The sequence below is a fragment of the Emydura macquarii genome, unplaced genomic scaffold, assembly GCF_026122565.2.
Source record: "Emydura macquarii macquarii isolate MOO-44397 ecotype Brisbane River unplaced genomic scaffold, CSIRO-AGI_Emac_v2 contig_1253, whole genome shotgun sequence".
NCBI classification, from domain to species: domain Eukaryota; kingdom Metazoa; phylum Chordata; order Testudines; family Chelidae; genus Emydura; species Emydura macquarii.
The window spans coordinates 3987262-4005914 of NW_027131390.1; the positions used below are offsets into that span (position 1 = coordinate 3987262).

The 18653-nt window shown below is 48.5% G+C and overlaps 1 protein-coding gene across 1 annotated transcript in view; it reads right to left on the reverse strand.

Annotated features, from left to right (window-relative positions):
• The window catches only part of GPC3 (glypican 3), a 251700-nt gene extending 233575 nt beyond the window's left edge, over nucleotides 1-18125 (reverse strand). Inside the window, exons 1-2 of the mRNA XM_067548021.1 lie at nucleotides 17810-18125; nucleotides 2111-2272 (exon numbers count right to left, since the gene is read on the reverse strand). Of these exons, the coding sequence (XP_067404122.1) occupies nucleotides 2111-2272; nucleotides 17810-17975 (328 nt within the window). The 5' untranslated portion in view covers nucleotides 17976-18125. The remainder of the gene's footprint in view (nucleotides 1-2110; nucleotides 2273-17809) is intronic.
• Between the last annotated feature and the right edge of the window lie 528 nt (nucleotides 18126-18653).

Consider the following 18653-nt stretch of genomic DNA (forward strand, 5'->3'; position numbering starts at 1 on the left):
CTATCAGCGTTACCGCAGTGAGACTTTCATTCTGGACTGCGATCTGTACTAGGTATCTGCAAAAATATTACTACACACCACACACGGATTTGATTGGTGGGTTTATGGAGTTTACATGGAAGGAACTGTACAAGTACCAGCTTGTTTAGTTCCAAACAAAGGGATGTTTTTTAACTTATTTGCACGTCACAGAAAAATGTTTGGTCTTAGAATCTATATCCAATGTCCCTGAGGGACACCCAGCTCTCTTTTTTACTCCTTTGATATTATGGTGTGCGTTAGTGGCTAGGGCCAGAGGCTGGGAGTCAGGAATAACAACCCTTCTACTGACTTGCTTTGTGACTTCGGGCAAATCGTTTCAGCTCTGTGTGCCTCAGTTTACCCAACTGTCGAGTCAGGATCCTCCTGATCCGCATTGCCTCAGAGCAGCACTGTGCAGTATTAGCAGTTAGCGCGGAGGAAATGCCTTCAGAGGACAGTTATGCTGAAAGTGTCAAGTAGGACCATTCTGAGCGATGAACCGTCAGCATCATCCAGTGCAGCTCTGGAAATAAACCTGCTTAGGGGACTTGTGCACAGGTCCCAACCTGCCACCTCAGAAATCACTGTCACAAAAGCCACAGGCAACACGAGAACCAGGGAAACACCTGGCATAGGCTCCTCCTGTCCTCTGCGTCCAGGGCCAGCGTCTACGTTCGCCAGACAAGCCCTTACACTTTACAAACTAGAGGCTATTTGTCATTTTCTTGAGGTTTGGAAGCAAAAACCGACTGGAAAAAAAAAAACCTAGCATGGAGCAGCCCATTTGAAATGGAAAGTGGAGAAGAGGAGCCGTAGAGAAGCCATTTCCTAGCCATTTGTCCTAACCCCCACTCCACACCCGACAGGGGTTAGCGACAAAGAAAACTTCCATCACGCAGCAGTATTACCCTGAGGTCCTGAGAATGACCTCACAGAGGTATCTCCTTGGGCCACTCACACTCAGGCTTCACCATCTCTTCTTTCCCTGTTGGTCCACTATGCTCCCCGCCCCATCTCCCATCCAAGTCCTGCTCCTAGCGTGCCCGATTCTTCCTCCAGCACCAGCAGAGGGTCTCGGCTGATTGCCCCTCGAACCCCAACCTGGCCTAAAGGGAGGGCAGAGCACAGATCAGAAGTGCGCTGAGTAGCCCTTCCTATGGAACAGGCAGGAACCAGAGGGCACAAAACAGCTGCCAAAGGGGGTTTTAAACCAGACAGACACACTGGTAAGGCAGTCCCATTCGTACCCTTTTTTTGGGGCTCAGAATGCTGATGATTTGCAAATTACACCACGCTTCCTCTGCTAAGCCAACAGCAACAGAGCACAGACGTCTGTAGCTGTTTCAGACATTGGCTACTGGGTCTTGTCATTTCTTGCTGGCAATGGCGAATTATTCCACATGTGGAAACTGTCACATCTGGGGCCGGAGCTGCTTGATCATTAGAGACCTCACGCTGTGAAAGTTCAGAAGAAAACCAACTGCTTCCACATCAGAATGTCACAATGAATTAATTAGCCAAACCCTGAAAACCCACAGTCCAGTGAGCACGTAGCTACTGCAGCATGGCTACAGGGCACGGCCCAGATTGAGATGTGTGGGAATGTATTTAATGCTTCAGTCGCTATCACGGAGAGATCCTTTCACACCTCAGCAAACCCTCAGCAGCACTACACCGTTGTACTCCCAGGGCCCAAAGAAAAGAGCAAGGTTCCTTCTGAAAGAGAATCCCGTTCACAGAGGGACTATCAGACGTCCCCCTTCCGGCTCAGGGGAAAGCAGACACAGGTCTAACGATTCCTGTTCACCTCCTTCCCCCAGCGCTGAATTGCTACAAATCTTTCCCCAGTACCCTCAACAGCGACAAGCCCTCACTAGGCAAGAGTTGCATGGTTTGTCCTCCATAGGCAGTAAAGGAGGGTGCCGGCCCGGGTCAGAGGAGTGGCCAGTGCCCCGTGGCATCCGGAAGGACGAGAGCGGGAGAAGACACTGCTCCTTCCCGAAGCAGCCGGGAAGGTCCCATTATTCCCAAGCCGCGCTTGTAACACTCCCGTCCGGCCAGGCGAGCGAAAGCCCTTCCGCACGCTTACCTTGGAAGAGGGCAGCGTTCTGAAGGACGAGGAATTTCAGCTCCATGCTGGCAGACTGGAGAAGCTGCTCCATGGTCAGACGGGCGGTTGCCTGGTACTTTTCCTCCATTTTCCTCGAGCAGCAGGTTGGACCCTTTGGGACGCAGACTTGTAGATCTGCCCCTGCAGACAGAGAGGAGAGGGTCAGAAGCTGGCCTCAGCACATGGAAATCCCCTACCAGCTGCAGAGCTGAGGGAAGAGGCTTTCTAGGCAAGGAGGATTTAGCTGGACAGTAACTATGCAGACCCCACCATCTAGTCGCCGAAACCCCACTTAAAGCGTAAGCCCTCACCTGCTTTGTCCTAGAGACACAGCTGCAGCTACGTTGGGCAAAGCGACATAGTCCATCAGTCTGCTCACACCTCCATGGCTGTGCACCAGCTGGGAGCATGCCATGGGTGGGAGGGTGGGAGATAGGGGAGAACCCGACGCAGGGAAAACGATGGGTTTGACAGGGAAGAGGAGTGAAGATTTGAGGGGGAGGCGTTTGTGTGACTGAAGTAGTGCAGATCGCTGGATATGCAAATGACAGCATGACCTAGTTTGCCTACGCCCTCCCGCCTTCCGAACCCACAGCCGGAACAGGAACGGGTTTAGGACAAACCAATTATTTTTCCGTTTTTAATGTCAGCTAAGAGAAGACCATTCAAATATAGGGTTTCTCCCACTGTGTTAGCATCACTACGGGCCAAATCCTGCTTGCCTAACTCCTGCAAGTCCCTTGAAGGTAACAGGATGTGCGTGGACGGACCCGTACAGCGACCTGGAGCACCGTAAGAGTCAGTAGGCTCCAGAGACCCAACTGCAGGATCAGGGCCTATTTGCAAAAGTCTGGGTGGAACTGTATTTATTGTACTCAGACATTGGGCAGCCTTGTTCTGCAATGGATGGATCAGGAAAACATTTAATATATGCCTATGGTTTTCCAAAAGAACTAGTCATTTTAGCTGCTTCATTTATTGGGTGCCTGGTCTTTTGGAAAATGCTGAGTTCCTGCTCTCTGGAAGTCAGGCCCCTTAGGGTATCTCCAGTTGTATAGTCACAACACTAGTCTAGTGATATTGAGATATTGTCAAGTCTCTTGATTTAATCCTGAGTCCCATGCGATTTGGCCATTCAGGAAAAGCCCCAGCTCCTAGAGGCATGTGATGCGGTGAGAATCTGAACTTTCACAGTATAAAAAAATGGAATGAGTTTGTGGCCCTGGTGGTTTCAAATAAAAGCTTGAAAACTGGAACCGTAATAGCTCCAACACCAGAAGGCAAACAAAAAGAACCCAACATTTATTAGTGCATTAAATCATTGGGGTCTTGGGGCAGGGAGAGAGGTTTAAAGTCTCATGATTTTTAAGCCAATCTCATGATTTTATGACAGCTTGGGGCTCGCTAAACCAAGTCACTTTTGTAGCTCTTGGACTCTTATTTATTTACATATATTGTGTGTGTGTGTGTGTGTGTGTGTGTGTGTGTGTGTGTGTGTGTACACAGATGTGCACACACACACTAATTCAACTACCTTCCAACAGCAAGTTGTAGGCACACCAGATCAAACAGGACAAACCCCTCATATCTGAATAAAAAGCCATTATCATACAAATTATCTAGTCCACTGCTGTGATTCCTAGCACTGGGTGGGTACACAGTACTTAATGTGCTGTTAAAAAGCAATTTGAGGTGTGGAGACCCAAATCCAACCAGCACTGAAGTCAATGACAACCTCTGACTTCATCTCCGAGAAATCTCTTATTAATTACTTGTGTTGCAGTAGCTTCTAGAGGCCGCCAAGCAAGCAGCAGATTCCCACTGTGCTAGGCACTTGACAAACAGCAGCAAGATGCAGTCCTTGGCCCTAAGAGCCCGCAATCTTCATAAAGTCAGACACAGCAGTTCCACTAGCTTTAGAAGTCTGGTTTAGAGCTTAGTCTGGAGGAGGGGTTTTTAAATCGAAATGAAGCAAGTTCTGATTGATTTTGCCATTACTTCAGTAAATGATCACTCTGATCTGAGGATTAATCATCGTTATATTTGTTGGGTTCCTTCTTTAATATCTTTATTATAGTCACTTTTCAGCTAATCAGGGAAAAGTGTCAAAAACCACTTTTGAAGAAAAAGGAACATTAAAGAAGAAGATAAATATTAATGTAAACCTCGATCTTACACTTTCCTAAGAAGAGATAAAAAGACCCAGATTGTCATGGCTCAGCCGCAGTGAAAACTGAAACATTTCCCCCACTAGAAAAAGGCGATTTGACACATTCCGTTCCCAACCCACGTTTTATGCGCAGGGCAGGTTCTTGCTAACAGATACTGCATGTTTAATAAACCTCTGTTTTAATACAAGTAGGAATATCATACAAGTGTATTAATGACATAAAAGATAGATTACTTCATAGGAGCATAAGGACATTTATTGTAGGTGCTGAAAACTAACAATGACTGTCAAATTGCCCAACAAACTAAGACATTGTATTACTAAAACAAGCTGTCACATAAAGGCACTTTTTAAAAAGTGTTTCAGAATTAAATCCCAGGCAATTTGCAACCCAAAATACATAGCACAATACCTTTAATTCTACTGCATAGCTTTCAATTTACTGCTAATGCAGGGGCTTATTTCTCCTATATTGGTTCATTAAAACCAGGATGTAAGTTAGCACTCTAATTTCAAACAAACTACAGAAAAATCTCTAAGATCTAGCAGTGAAGAGAATTGCGCGAGAGAGAGAGGGGGAGGAATGGAAAACAGCAATGTTATCTCAGCAACTCCCATCCTCATCACTAGCAGCTGAGCTATTCCAGATCTCAAAGTGGTTTTTACTTTAAAAAATAATATGTCCCACGTGTATCCATAGGGGAGCGATCAGGAAGGGGAAAGTCGGAGTTAATTTTTATGGCCCAGAATTTTGATGGTGGTAGACAACAACGTGAACTATCCTGGGGGTCAATCAGGGCAGGCCAGCAATTTGAGAGTAAGATCCTTGCAGGTTTAGGGCTTTGCTGTTTGCAGCCCAACGGGTGAGGGTACGGTTCTGCGGTTACAGCACAGGACTGGGAGCTAGGCGCTCTCGGGTACTATTCTTGACTGGCACAGTCTTGCTATGTGACATGGAACAAGTCAATTGGGAGTGGAGGGGCGTTCGACTCGGAGTCAGTGGGAACTAAGCATTGAACTGCTTTCTGGGCTGTTGAAACCCCGTCTCTTGCCTTTGTCGTTCTCCCCGTTTTCGAGATGAACAAACTGCTTTTTCCACCTCCCAGCTGTGGAGGCTTGTTTGTGAAGTGCGTGGAGAGCCTCTGTTATTATTTATATTATAGCAGAACCCTCGGCGTGGACCAGGATTTCATTGCGCCAGTGCTGTACAAATTGCACACGCTACAGAAGACCAGTGTATTACTGATGTTGCATAAAATAGTTTATATACAAGGCTGTATCAGGAGCTGCTCATTCAGCAACATACTGATGTGAGGTGGGGAACATCTGGCAATATACACCAAGCATAAGGTCAGACACAGATATGCATTTCATATATTACTGCATATTCTTGGAGTTCTACATGAGAGGGGGTAAAAGTCCCAACCCCCTACAAATTTGCTCCCTCAAGTATTTTATCTAACTCTTAAATATCTCCAGTGATGGCTCCTGGATCGTTAAGATCATTCCATTGCTTAATGGTCCTCACTGTTCAGATTGTTTTATCTTCCAACCTACATTTTTCCTTTCTTAGTTTCAAACCGCTGCCTCTTGTAATGCCATTTTCCGCCACTGCAAATGAGTTCTTACCTTTGGTGCAGATCATTACAATCTCTTTTTGGAGAGAAAATCTCTAGCAAGTTACCCTGACAGGTTTATTAAAAACACATTGAGATGGTTACGTATTGATCGTCTTTTCATCTTTTTCAATTTCTAGTTGTACAATACTCGGCACGTATGCCTGACCCTGCAGAACACTACAGGTGGGGCTAAGGGAGTGCAGGATCCGGCCCCATAGGTAGGTAGGTATAGGTGTGGAGACGAAGGAATGTTACAGTGCTGTGGCATTTATGCCATCTTGGGGAATAGCAGTGTAAATGCTCCAGTAATTTTGCACACATTCACGGCAAACAGAATGATGACATTTCTGGAGCTGGAGTAGTGTAGATGGCCACTTTTTCCCACCTTGACACAGGAATCTTAAAATTCACTCTTAAATCAACTGCTGTTCAGCATGCCGTTCAAAGTCACTTTGAGGGAGAACTACTTCCATGGGCAAGTGTTTAGTACAGCAGGGATTACAGTATCCACATCATCTCCATGCAGTTGATGTAAAATTTTTATTAAGGGCTTACGGACTAAATTCTGAACTCGGCCATGCAACAGCAAGACCCCAATCCTGCCATCAGAGACAGGCAGACAGGCGACAAATTTCAGTAGAGCTCTGCAGGGGCACCAACGTGTCTGTCTGTCCATCCACATCTAATTGCAGCACCATGGCCTAGATCTGCGGTAACCACACTGAAGTTACTCCAAGTTCATGCATAGTCTACAAGATGAGTTTCTGGCCCTAGGAGTTTAACATGGTTACCCTGCGGCAACCTCCCCAGACAATTGGTCAAGGAGGGCCCTTTGTATACAGCAGCACCACACCAGGCGTCTGTTGGTCAGGAATTCCTGATGGCTATAGTCAATTACTTTATGGGTCTTGTTTTTACTACCAACCACACATTCTTCTTATGAACACTTTAGGGTGACTAGTCAGAGAAACAAACCTGTCTCACACTTTAAAATCTTACATTTGGCTATTTTTTCCCCTTGCCACTGCAGTATTTTTTTTTTTAAATAAAAAGTTATTTAAATCACGTGATAAAGGGATTCAGCATCTGCCACTGAATATTAATGCTCAACATTGTGTGGCGAAGGGAAATGCAGCTGTTCAGAAAACAGGTCAAGTGCTCATTTATCTGTTTTTTAAAACCTAATTAAAAAGATATAAATTATAAACCAACCTCGTTGAACAGGTGATTAAAGTCAGAATGGTATGGGTAGCACATGGGATATTTATTATCCCTTAATTATCCCTTATTCTGTGCTCCATCTTCTCTTTCACAGGGCTGTCTGATGCTGGATTCTTATTCAAGTCCTGCCAGGTTGGGCACACAGTTGCCACAAAAATATAACAATGCTAATAAAAACATTTTTAATGTGAGGCTCTAAAGAAGACCGAAGTAAACAGATTTTATGTTCTCTATCCGGAAATAGCTCTCACCCATTTTAAAGTACATCTTTAAGAACATGGAGTTTGACTTACAGTTTGTGTGGACACAATATATATAATTTTAATTACACAAACACACACTGTCCTGGAGGCATCAGAAAGTCCCAGAAGAACACTATTCAGGATGTTATTATAATTAACCCCATCAGCACCCTGGCCTGGAAGAGTGATTTATTTATGTATTTAGTGTCCTCCAGATACATGCACCTTTCCTTTAAGGAGCTCTTACAGGTACTGGCCTGGAGACCATGTTTTTTATTTGTCCTCCACACGTTTGCGATGCTCTCTTTAAAGGCACCTGCAAGGGGCAGAGGCTGCATAGGCCGGATCGGGGAATCTTTGGACAGCATTGTCCTTGGCTGGCCAGGTGCGGGCACTTCCCCTTTAAGAGCATAGGCAAGCCCTCAACTCAGGTCACGTGTTTCTCTGCTGCCTTTGTCTTGGAAGATGAATATTTGCCCTCCCACACCATGACTGGCACCTTAAAGAAGCTCTTAAAGACACAGAGCTGGGGCCCTCTCACTCACTCAGCCAGGGGTGGAACACTTTGTGAACCTTGCCTTTAAGAGCAATCGTGATTCATCCAGGTGCCCCTCCCCTTTAAAAGGGGGACTCTTAAAGGCACAGGCGGATTCTCCCAGACGGTGCTTTGCTTTAACATCCCAGAGGCAGCCGGGCCCCTCCCCCCATGGCGGGGGGACCCCCCCACTGCCACGCGCTGCGCCTGGGGGGGAACAGTGGCCATATTGGGGGCGTGGCCTCCCGCTCCCAATTAAAGCCCTTTTCTACCAGGAAAAAAAACAAAACCCTAGGGGAAGAAAATGATCTCACTATAAAATGATTGCCTGAGAAGGTTACTAAATTCTAAGGTTCTGCTTTTGCTCTTTACTATCCAGAGAGCAAATTGCAGGCCTGAAATAAATGAAGAACAGAAGCTCAATTATCCAGTAAACTAAGATCTGAAACTTTCATGCCAAGCTAAATGGAAAAGTTGCCTGGATGAAAGCAACGTTAGTTCTGCTCAGATTATAAAAAAAAAGAGAGATACAGGGTATAACGCGAGCCCGCCCACGAGTGAGAGCGTGCATGAAGCCAACAAAAGTTTGTTTAAAGCTATTCCTCGGATCCATTCCAATGCCCACAAATCCAGGCTTTCCATTCAGCAAGCCACTTTTAAAACCTTACATCTCAACTCCAGAAAGCCGACCTTTAATCTCCACTGTCTCCTTGGAGTGCCTCTCTCAAAGGGAAGGAACTAGGAGCACTGGAAACTGGATTCCATGAAGGGAGGGAAAGACAATATAATCACTCCTGGATATTTCTACCGAGACAAATATTCCTCAGCTTTTACGTGAAACAAGATGGAGACTCCCCCCTCCCCTCCCCTCCCCTCTTGGGAAGGTGATTCCACGCCACCCCAGTTCATAGTATACTAAGGCAGAGGGGAAAATCCCACTCTTATGGCCCTAAAACCACCAGAGGAACGGGAGGGAACCCAATGCAGCTCCATCCCCTTCCCACAGAACTCACCAAAAGCCTTCCTAGCACCCAACCTCTGTCGCTTTAGGAGGTTGCCTAAGGAGAGCCACTCTACGGGGCAGCCCTTGTTAACACCACAAGAAAACGCCCAATGGAGTTACTGCTGACTCCATCAAGCCCCCTGGGATGGAGTGGTCAGGGTCTGGCCCAGGCCCACCGGGTATGTAAGAGGCAAAGGGGTTCCAGGGATCAGAAAAGAGACCATTCCCCTGAAGAATTTTTAGAAGCTGTGCCCCTAAGATACATAGGGCTGAAAGTTTCACCCGCCTTCCTCCACTGACCGCCCACCAAGGGATGATAACTGGGAACGTTCCCAAGCTGCACAAGACCTGGGAGAAGATCTGCGCCATTGCATTTTTAGGAAGCCATGTTCTGTTATCTAACCAGCATGGGCTTAACCTCCCCCATCTCGTGTCTCTGCTAAGATTGCCAGTGGCACACAAGGGAAGGCGAAGCTCCCAAGCACATTTCACAGGAGTCGGAAAAGGTTATTTCTACGGGGGCAGGGAGCGGACCTCTCTCCGCTTGGAAAGTGCTCAGGAATTCTGTGGTTTTGCAGAAAGTGAGTCTAAACACTCAGACCCAACTGGGTGAAACATGCAGATTCAGCCAGTTCCGCTGTTTCCGAAGCATGCAGAGCTCCTGTGGGTGGCTCCGGGATGATGTTCTAATATGGCTTTAGTTACCAAAGGCAAAGGCTTCTAACCTGGGGACCCATCGCTAACGCCATATTTAGGCGCTTACATTAAAGCGGTTTGACTTTTCAAGAGTGCTTCGCACCCACAAATCCCACGGACGTCACTAGGCAGCACCTTAAAAATAAAATCAGACCACTTTAATTTAGGTGCCTACATATGGGTTTAGGAGTCTACGCTCAGACAAGTTGGAAATTTTGGCACAAATCTCCAGTCTACAACCGATACACAAACTGATCTGAAAGACTAAAAAAACACCCTGCAAAAAAGGAATCCAAGTAACTATTAAAGAGAGAGATACACACACACAAAAATGACAAAGAGCTAAACCAAGATAGTCAGTCAAAGGAAAAGGAAGTATAGAAGAAAGACAATTTACTTTTTATTACTGATTGATGAACAGCCGTGTAAGTTATCCCAGCACAGAATTTCACATCCGCTCATGTTTTTGCATTACATTTTTGTTTCAAAAGACCTTCAAAAATACCTTCTACGTCACAAAAAAATCTCATTTGGTATCTTAAGGTTTTCCTGGAGAGGCCCCAGTGTTCAGTGTTTGCCCCTTACTCCTCAATACATATAAAAAATGTTCCTCTCTAGATCAAATCTAAACTACTCCATGCTGCTCCCTTGACTAATAAAACTCTCTCTGACGGTTGCTAGGTCAGGAGGTGCGATCAAATACACCATCGCACTCTGTGGCATCACAGAAAACATAATGCCATTTGGAAACAGTCTACCTTTCTACGCTCTAATAGATGCCTTCAATTAATATTGCTTCTGTTTCCTGAAAGATATTAAAGTTACAGTGAGTAACTTATTTTACACTTCTAAAGTGTGATCCTGGAACCAGATCTACATACATGGACACCTGTCCCTTCAAAGCACTCCTCCAAAGTGACAATGGATCCACAGAGACCCCGGGCCTATAATATTAAGTAATCTGAAGGACTAATATCACAGTATTTCTTCTATATATGCCATGAGACACAACTGCTCATAAAGCAAAGCAACGTTCCTAGAAATCATTGTATCTGGTCTGTGCTAAAAATATGGAGAGTTCTCTGAAAACAGCCACTCAACGTGCAGCAGCAGTCAAAAAAGCTAACAGAAGGTTGGGGATCATTAGGAAAGGGATAGATAAGACAGAAAATATCATATTGCCTCTTTATAAATCCATGTACGCCAACATCTTGAATACTGCGTGCAGATCTGCTCACCCCATCTCAAACAAGATATATTCGAATTGGAAAAGGCAGAAAAGGGCAACTAAAATGATCAGGGGTTTGTAAAAGTTTTCATGTGAGGAAAGATTAATAAGACTGGGACTTTTCAGCTTGGAAAAGAGATGACTAAAGGGGGATATGATAGAGGGCTATAAAATCACGACTGGTATGGGGAAAGTAAATAAGGAAGTGTTATTTACTCCTTCTCATAACACAAAAACTAGGTGTCACCAAATGAAATTAATAGGCAGCGATTTAAAATAAACAAAAGGAAGTATTTCTTCACACAACTCACAGTCAACCTGTGGAACTCCTTGCCAGAAGATGTTGTGAAAGCCAAGACTATAATGGGGTTCAAAAAAGAACTAGATAAGTTCATAGGTCCAGCAATGGCTATTAGCCAGCACAGGCAGGGATTGCTGTTTGCCTGAGGCTGAGACTGACTGATGGGATGGATCACTTGATGGTTACCTGTTTTATTCATTCACTCTGAAGCACCTGGCATTGGCCACTGTCGGAAGACAGGATACTGCATTAGATGGACCATTGGTCTGACCTAGTACAGCCGTTCTTATACAAGTTATTTAAATACTCAATTTCTCTACATTAATATTAAACGTAAAGAGGCAGTTTAGTGACTTGATGCCATGGTGACTTGTGACTGGGAATTTCAGAACTTTTTTTTTTTTTTTTTTATTACTATTAATTGACAGATACACAAAGGGAAAAAGCAATAAACTGAAGGTTGGAAAATACTACTTGAGTGATGCTTCCCCTATTACAAAGATTTATGCAGCTGGTACTAGAAGCAGTGGATGCTTTGAAGTGTCATTACTCTATAGAGGCATCCAGTAGGGCCCAGATCCAAAGTATAACCAAATAGTCATTACTTTAATGATGATCCAGTTTCTGTACTTAGGCATACATAAAATCCATTTCAGAGCTGGTAAGTTGTAACTTTGTGATTGTAAGAAGCAGGTAGGTTTACTTAACACACCCACCCTCTTAGCAGTTACTGATCCAGCTAGTAAAGAGTTAAGCACATTCTGCAGGCTCACCAAAGGTAAATGGCTGCTTACTCCACCTGAACATAGGGGAGGTGGAAAGGGCTCTTTGGGGAACGAGGATCTAGTGTGGGGACTGAGCTGTCTTAGGGAGGAACCCTAGGAAGAGCCAAGCCTGGGGAGAATGACAGACCTGAACTTCATTTATTGTTTTCATTATTAGTAAACTCAAGAAAGAGGGTAAGTTTGGATTCTACACAGCACATAAATTGTGTTTGCAGAGCAGGCTGGGGAGGGTGCCAGCTCTCCCAGCAGTATATACAGGAAACATTTTATGAACCAATTTTGCATCCATGTCTGTGCCCTGAGGCCTCAAAGCCATGGCTACCGGTATATGAAAGCTAACTTGTCCAGGGAAAGTTCTTCCTGCTGCAGAAGAACAAAATACAACCCAGCTCTGCACCAGAATGTTAGGGGACTGCAGGAGGCAGCAAACACCCCTCTCCTGGCATTCAACCACTCCTGAGGCTGGGCTTGGTGCTTTTCTTTCCTCACACCACTGGGGCCACACAGCTGATGGGAATCCTATGCAACACAGCTTCTCTGTGGAAAGGAGACCAGATGGGAGTGGGGCAAAAGAATCGTTTGCCTTTCTGTTATCTCCTGCTGGGAAGGGGAGGTTTCTTTGGGCTGCTGGGGGCTCCCCATGAGATTTGCTGCAACTAGATTTCTTTGGGGCCACATAACGTATCTCCCTGACGGAGACCATTTGGAACCAGCCCCTATCACCCCCTTCAACATTTCTTTCCTGGCTGACTGGTCTTTAGCTTGCCAAGGGAAAAAATCTGCCCACCGCATGACATGGTCAGGACTGGACGATGTGGGAGGGAAGGGGAAACCTTCAGCCCCTTCCCATCAAGTTCCAGAAATCTGATTGACTAAAAACAGCAGCCTAAGAGCTAAAAGTCAAATTCAATTCCACACGCGACACTCCCATTGACTTCAGTGGGAAGATTTGCTTGATTATAGAGTTTGGCTCATAGAGTTTGGCTCCAAACAGAGATTAACAAAAGCTGCCATCAGGTGCTAGAACTATTTTAACAGTTTCTTCCCCACCCAGCTTAGTGACACTTGTGTCTAAATAGTTACAGCTTTCCTCCAGTTCCAAAACAAGCATTCCCCTAGGCAGGAACAAGTACTCATGGAGCCTCTTGCAAGAAGCCTTCTGCCTACCAGGATCACAAGAGATGGCACTTTTTGGCAATTTGCCATCAACAACTCTAGGCAATTTGTAACTACGAGCTTTGGTCCCAATCTTGGGGTGACCCCAACCGGCAAGGGGATTACAGAAATATCCTGATTCTGGTATGTACATTTTGGTTCACCAAAGAACATCAAGTGAGGTCTCCAGTGAAAGCCAATGTCACACTGGTTATGAATACCATTGTGAAATGTATGTACAGATAGTATGTCACCAGTTATGTATATATACACACTGAAAATACGTTCTTAGCGTCGGTGTCAAGGTATTAGTCACCAGCAGAAGTGAAAAATAGGTTTTCGGTCAGGCAAAGAGATATTTATTCACCGAGCTCTCAATCAGGATGTAAATTAAGCTGTGTAAGCTAACGCCATGGATCTCCATTTACACACAAAGTCAAACATTGATGAAAAGATGCGAAATCTACAGGGAAGGCGCACACAGGCAAACAGCAAGCCCGGGATGATTATCCTGTCTACCAGTAAAGACAACCAACTTTGGGGGCGCTTCCAAAAGGCAAAGACGCTACCTTGTCGTTCTGAACTCAGGAAGTAAACAGACAGCACGTTTGCATTCATGAAAGCGGAGTTTCAGCCAGCCTTGATTGACAACTCCGAAAAGAGCTTTGGGTGAGCTAGACAAGGATTTAACCCGCTAGTTACGTTTGGTCTCTAGAAAGAGATTTATGATTTTGCTTCATATGTAGCCATTTGTCTCCAACGTCCTTACTCACTATCACCCGTTTCTCTAGCCTTTGATAATAAACGTATTGTTTTCACTCTAAATACATCTCAGGGCTGTGGTGCTCCTCCAACTGCTGGTCCGGAGGTGGCTCTGACAAGCTGGTGCATCCCGCTCCTTTGGGAGCAGCCGGGCTGGTGCTCTGAGAGTGATCATAGAAAAGGGGCCGCACGCTGCAGGGAATTGCGCCGACATGTACATGTACAGAGAGAGGCCTGCAGGGGCCAGGAAGGCAGGGCTAGCGCAGCCAGAGGCTGGCGGTTTCAGGGAGCTGAGCCGCAGCAAGCCCAGACAAGACTGCTTCACCCTGCGGGCAGGTAATGGTGAGGGGCCCCCCAGCCTGGCTACCTCGGGGGAGTCTCACTCCTGGAATGAGTTTTCTGTGGGCAGCCCCCTTCGCCTGCAGGGCTATATACACACATTCCAAGATCAAGGCCTTGATTTCCAAATACGATCCCCGGTCTGCAGAGAAGGTTCTTCTGACCTTTTCTGCTCTCAGCTTAACACGCTGAGCAATACGGGAGAGTTTCCCCTTTAACGGACTTTGCTTCCTTGGAAGATCTTAGCTGCCACAACCTGTTCTCTTTTCTCTTTCTACCCACCACATGTTTGTTCGCTATATAAACTCGTTTTAGCACACTTCAGAGAGTTCGCTGGATGTGCAAAGCCCTGCCTGCCAGCCAGATTACACCTACTGGATGCAGATAATTAACTTTAAGTACTTAGAGGAAAGTGCCATTCAAACGAATATGGTTTCTGACTAGAAACAATATAAAAATCATTTCTAGTCATGCATGGCATATAAAACACTCCCCCCCAACGGTGCAACCACATGCGAAAGCTAGGGAGGCAGGAGTGAAAGTCCTGCAGTTATTTTGAAGGGACAGCACAAGAATCTGGGAAAGGGGAAATAGGAAGAGAGGAGAGGAAGCATGCCCCTACCTACCCCACCAACGGCTGGCTCTGTGCTCTCTCCCACTACTGCCACACATTTAAGACATGGTTCAGAAATGAGAAAGGTCTGTCTAGCTACGGGCTCAGAATTCGCAGCCGTCAGAGCAATACTCTGGAGTCTCAAGCTGGATGCACGTGTATTCTTCTCCACTTCCTGTCCCAAATGTTCTGCAACTCAGAGACGGGTGAAGCCGTTCTTGTATCTAGGGGATGGCCAGTGCTGAGACTCTCAATGAAAGGCGATACATAAATAGAAGACAGCCTTAATATTCATGTCTGCTACTTAACATGATGCCCATGATCATGCCACTGTTCCCTGATGCTCCCCTCCCTGACCGCTGTGTCTACCTGGTGTCGCTTGTCTTTTATGCTCAGACTGTAAACTCTTCCGTGCAGGGGCTGTCTCTGCCATCTGTTTGCATGGTGCCTGGCACAAGAGGCTGAAGCCCTCAGGTGCTATTGCAATGCAAAACAACAGTAATATTTCAGCTCTGCTGTGATAAGGTTCGATATTCTATGGCTCCCCAAGCCACAGGTAATATACTTTACGTGCTGCAACACCAGACAGCTAGAGCGCTGGACTGGCTTGGAGAGAGTTAAAAGGGGACTTTAGGAAGCATGAATTTCAGTTTTTTCATTTCCATTTTTTAAAGAGGTAAAAAATTAGAGAGAGACTTCCTTAGGTGCAAGAGCTGAAAGAAAGAGTAACACCCCCTCTGCAGCCTATTGCCGTCTTTAACTAGTACCCAGGTACTTTAGCACATGTCCGATGCACTCTGGGGATTGTACCAGCTCTTTCGTCTCTGTAAAGGTCTGCCACATACTGTACAGCGTGTTCAGCCAAAGGTATGCTACAGCCCTTCCGCTGTAGCCTGGCCCTGATCTGACTGTGTGTATCTGCATTAAAGCACTAACACGCAGCTTTGGCTGCAGACCACAAAGGCTCCTTGTCTGCAGCTTCGCACATTTCACAATTTCTCGTCAGCCTGGACTGCACACGACCCAGCAAGAGTCCACAGGAAGTGCGCTGAGAAGGAGTCCCCCCGGTGTTCACAGTAGCCACTTTGAAGGTGTAAACGTTCTGGGGGTAGGCCCCGACTGTGGATGTCCCTAACTTTAAGGGCTCATTCATCTCAGTGGGACAATTCACACCCTCAAAATTAGGCAGGTACCTAAGCATTTTGCTAATCTGGGGCCTAAATCCTGACGCTGCCGAAGTCAATGGTAAAGCTCTTATTGCTGTCCACAAGCCCAGGATCGGGGCCCCCTCCTCCGTGAGTTCTTCCTATTCATTCACCGTCTCCGAAGTCGGGAGTCACATTATAACCTGACCATTCGCAAAGCCTCGTTTTTCAAAACCGAAGCCATTCTTGAGCTCTGCCGAGAGCTGAAACAAGGGATGAGGGGGCTACGTTTACTGAAGCTTTGGGAACGAAGATTTCCTCCCAGATACTGACTTCCTACACCACACCGCCACCTCGTAAACATTCCTATAGACAAGGCGTCGCCCTGGGAGAGGCGGCTTGGACCAGCGATCGGCATGACAGCAGGCTCACGACCCCTGGAGATGTGACTGGGTCCTACTAAGACATAGGGTGCCCCAGAACACCACGGTGGGAAACAAGACCTTGTGACTTTTGAGTGTTCTGTTCAATCATGTGTCAGAGCCCAGTGCCGCTTTCTGGCTGCTGCAAGTTCCTCTGTAGAATGGCTAATTTCCCACATTGTCCAGTGTTTGTATAAAGGACATCAACTCTCCTTCACCCAATTCCATCTGAATAGCCAACCCTAACAGTTCATCCAAATCTTCCCTAAATAAAAGAGGGTTTAAAAAAAAAAAAAAAAAAGCAAATCTATTGCTAATTCCATTTCATGATAATTATTCGACATCTTTGTTTTAACCCAGTTCGACATCATCAGGAACGCATTTTTAGGGTGCCATTAGACAGGAAAGATACAAGTCAAGTGGGCCCTGTGATGTCTCCAAGTTCGCATGCGACTTGCAGCTCTTAGCTCCTGCTTCTAAATAATAGCAACAAACCAGACAATAGTCACTGCATTTGAAGTTCCACCACAGAATTCATCACACCCTCGCTAGGATCGTTTAACTCTGAAGTACTGATGAACCCTTTCCGCAGGTTTCCATTCCCTTTCTCCCCTTCCTGTCTGCATCAACACACTCGAGGCTGGGCTTTACCTCCGGTGCCTGTCAAAAGCGGACGTTGTCTAAACTGGACAGAGACGGTGAAGACTCTCGAAAAGCACCGACACTGGGATTCAAACCTCACAGCGGAGCCGCGGGCTGCTCCTGCCCCGCACGCCCGCCCTAGCCTTGCCTGGCCGGGAGACGAGGAGGGACGGCGGGTGGGGGGGGAAGAGACACGTTTCAGGCACTGCTCGTTCGCTCCCGCGGCCCGGGGTGCAAATTCCGGAGCCGGGTGAGCGTGCCCGAAGCCAGACCGGCAGGCGGGGCGGGCCCGATCCTGCCAAAGCGGGGGCGATCAGGGCACCCCGCCCCGCGCAGCACCAGCCCTCGGCAGGATGAGCTCTCCGAGGAGGAGCCGGGAGCCAGCCGGGAAACGTCCGTTTCGTCCCGCCTCCAGCCGCGCCGGAGTCACTCCGGCAGCACCGGAGTCACTCCGGCAGCGGCTCTCCGCGCTCCGAGCACAGCCCAGGTGCAGCGGGGCCACCCCGGCTCTCTGCGGGGACCGGGAGCGGGACGGAGAGGAGACCAGCCCCAGCCGGCTGGGACGTACGGGCAGGAGCCGGAGAGCGCCCGCAGGCCAGAGGAGACGGGGATGGGCGCACGCCCTTCCCCCCCCAGCCAGGCTGCTGCTTCCCGAGCGCTCCCGGGCTCAGACTCACAGCTCCCAGGGCGCGGGATGCAGCCGCCTCTGGGGAGTAGCACCCAGCCCGCCACCGCCGAGTCTCCCCCCACCCCCCGGCCCCAGACAGCCGCCGCCGGGCGCAGGGCAGGGTGCGGCTCACCTGGCAGCGGGCTCTCGGGCAGCCCCTTGGCTCCGGGCTGCAGCCGCTGGAAGGCGGCGCGGACTCGCTGGCAGGGGGGGTCCGGCTGGCCCCAGCCCCCCCGCAGGCAGAGCGCGCCGGCGGCCAGCAGCGCCAGGCGCAGGGCGCCGCCCCCGGCCATGGCCATCGCCTCCGCCTCGGGCCGCCGCGCTGGCTCGCTCGCTCGCTCGCTCTAGCGCCGCCCGCGGGCGCTACACATCGCCCGCCCGGCCGGGACGCGAACCCGGCTCCCCCGCGGGCTGGCGCGGCCAGGCACAGGCACCGGCGGCCCCCTCGCGGGCGCTCCTGGCCGGGCTGCTGCAGCCGGGCGGCCCGGCTCCGATTGGCCCGGCCAGGCGGCGCTGCGGCTGGCTCCCGGCAAACTTTTCCCCCGGCCCGCCCCCCTCCGCCGCGCTCATTGGCCGCCCCCCCCGGCCGGCGCCACCCCCGGGGCCGGGCCGCCTCCCCGCCCGCAGACCCGGCCTGGACCGGAGGGAGTCACCTGCCTTCCCCACCCGCCCAGTCTCCCTTCGCCCCCCGGCCGCCAGGTGCGTCTGCAGCACCGCGGAGCCGGGGCGGGGGCGAAGAGATTCCCCCGGCCCGCCCGCCCCCTTCTCTTCTTGCCGCAAAAACTCCGCGCCCGTCTGCATCCCGCGCTGGGCTGGGCTAGCAGAGAGGGGGGGATGCGGAGGGGGGGGCGCGGAAGCTATGAGCCCCCCCCCCCCCAGCTGTGGTCCCCCTGCGAGGCAGGGAAAGCTGCGTTTGGAAAGGTGGCACTGGGCGCAGGGCGAGGAAGACAGGCACTGACATCTGTACTTTAAACATC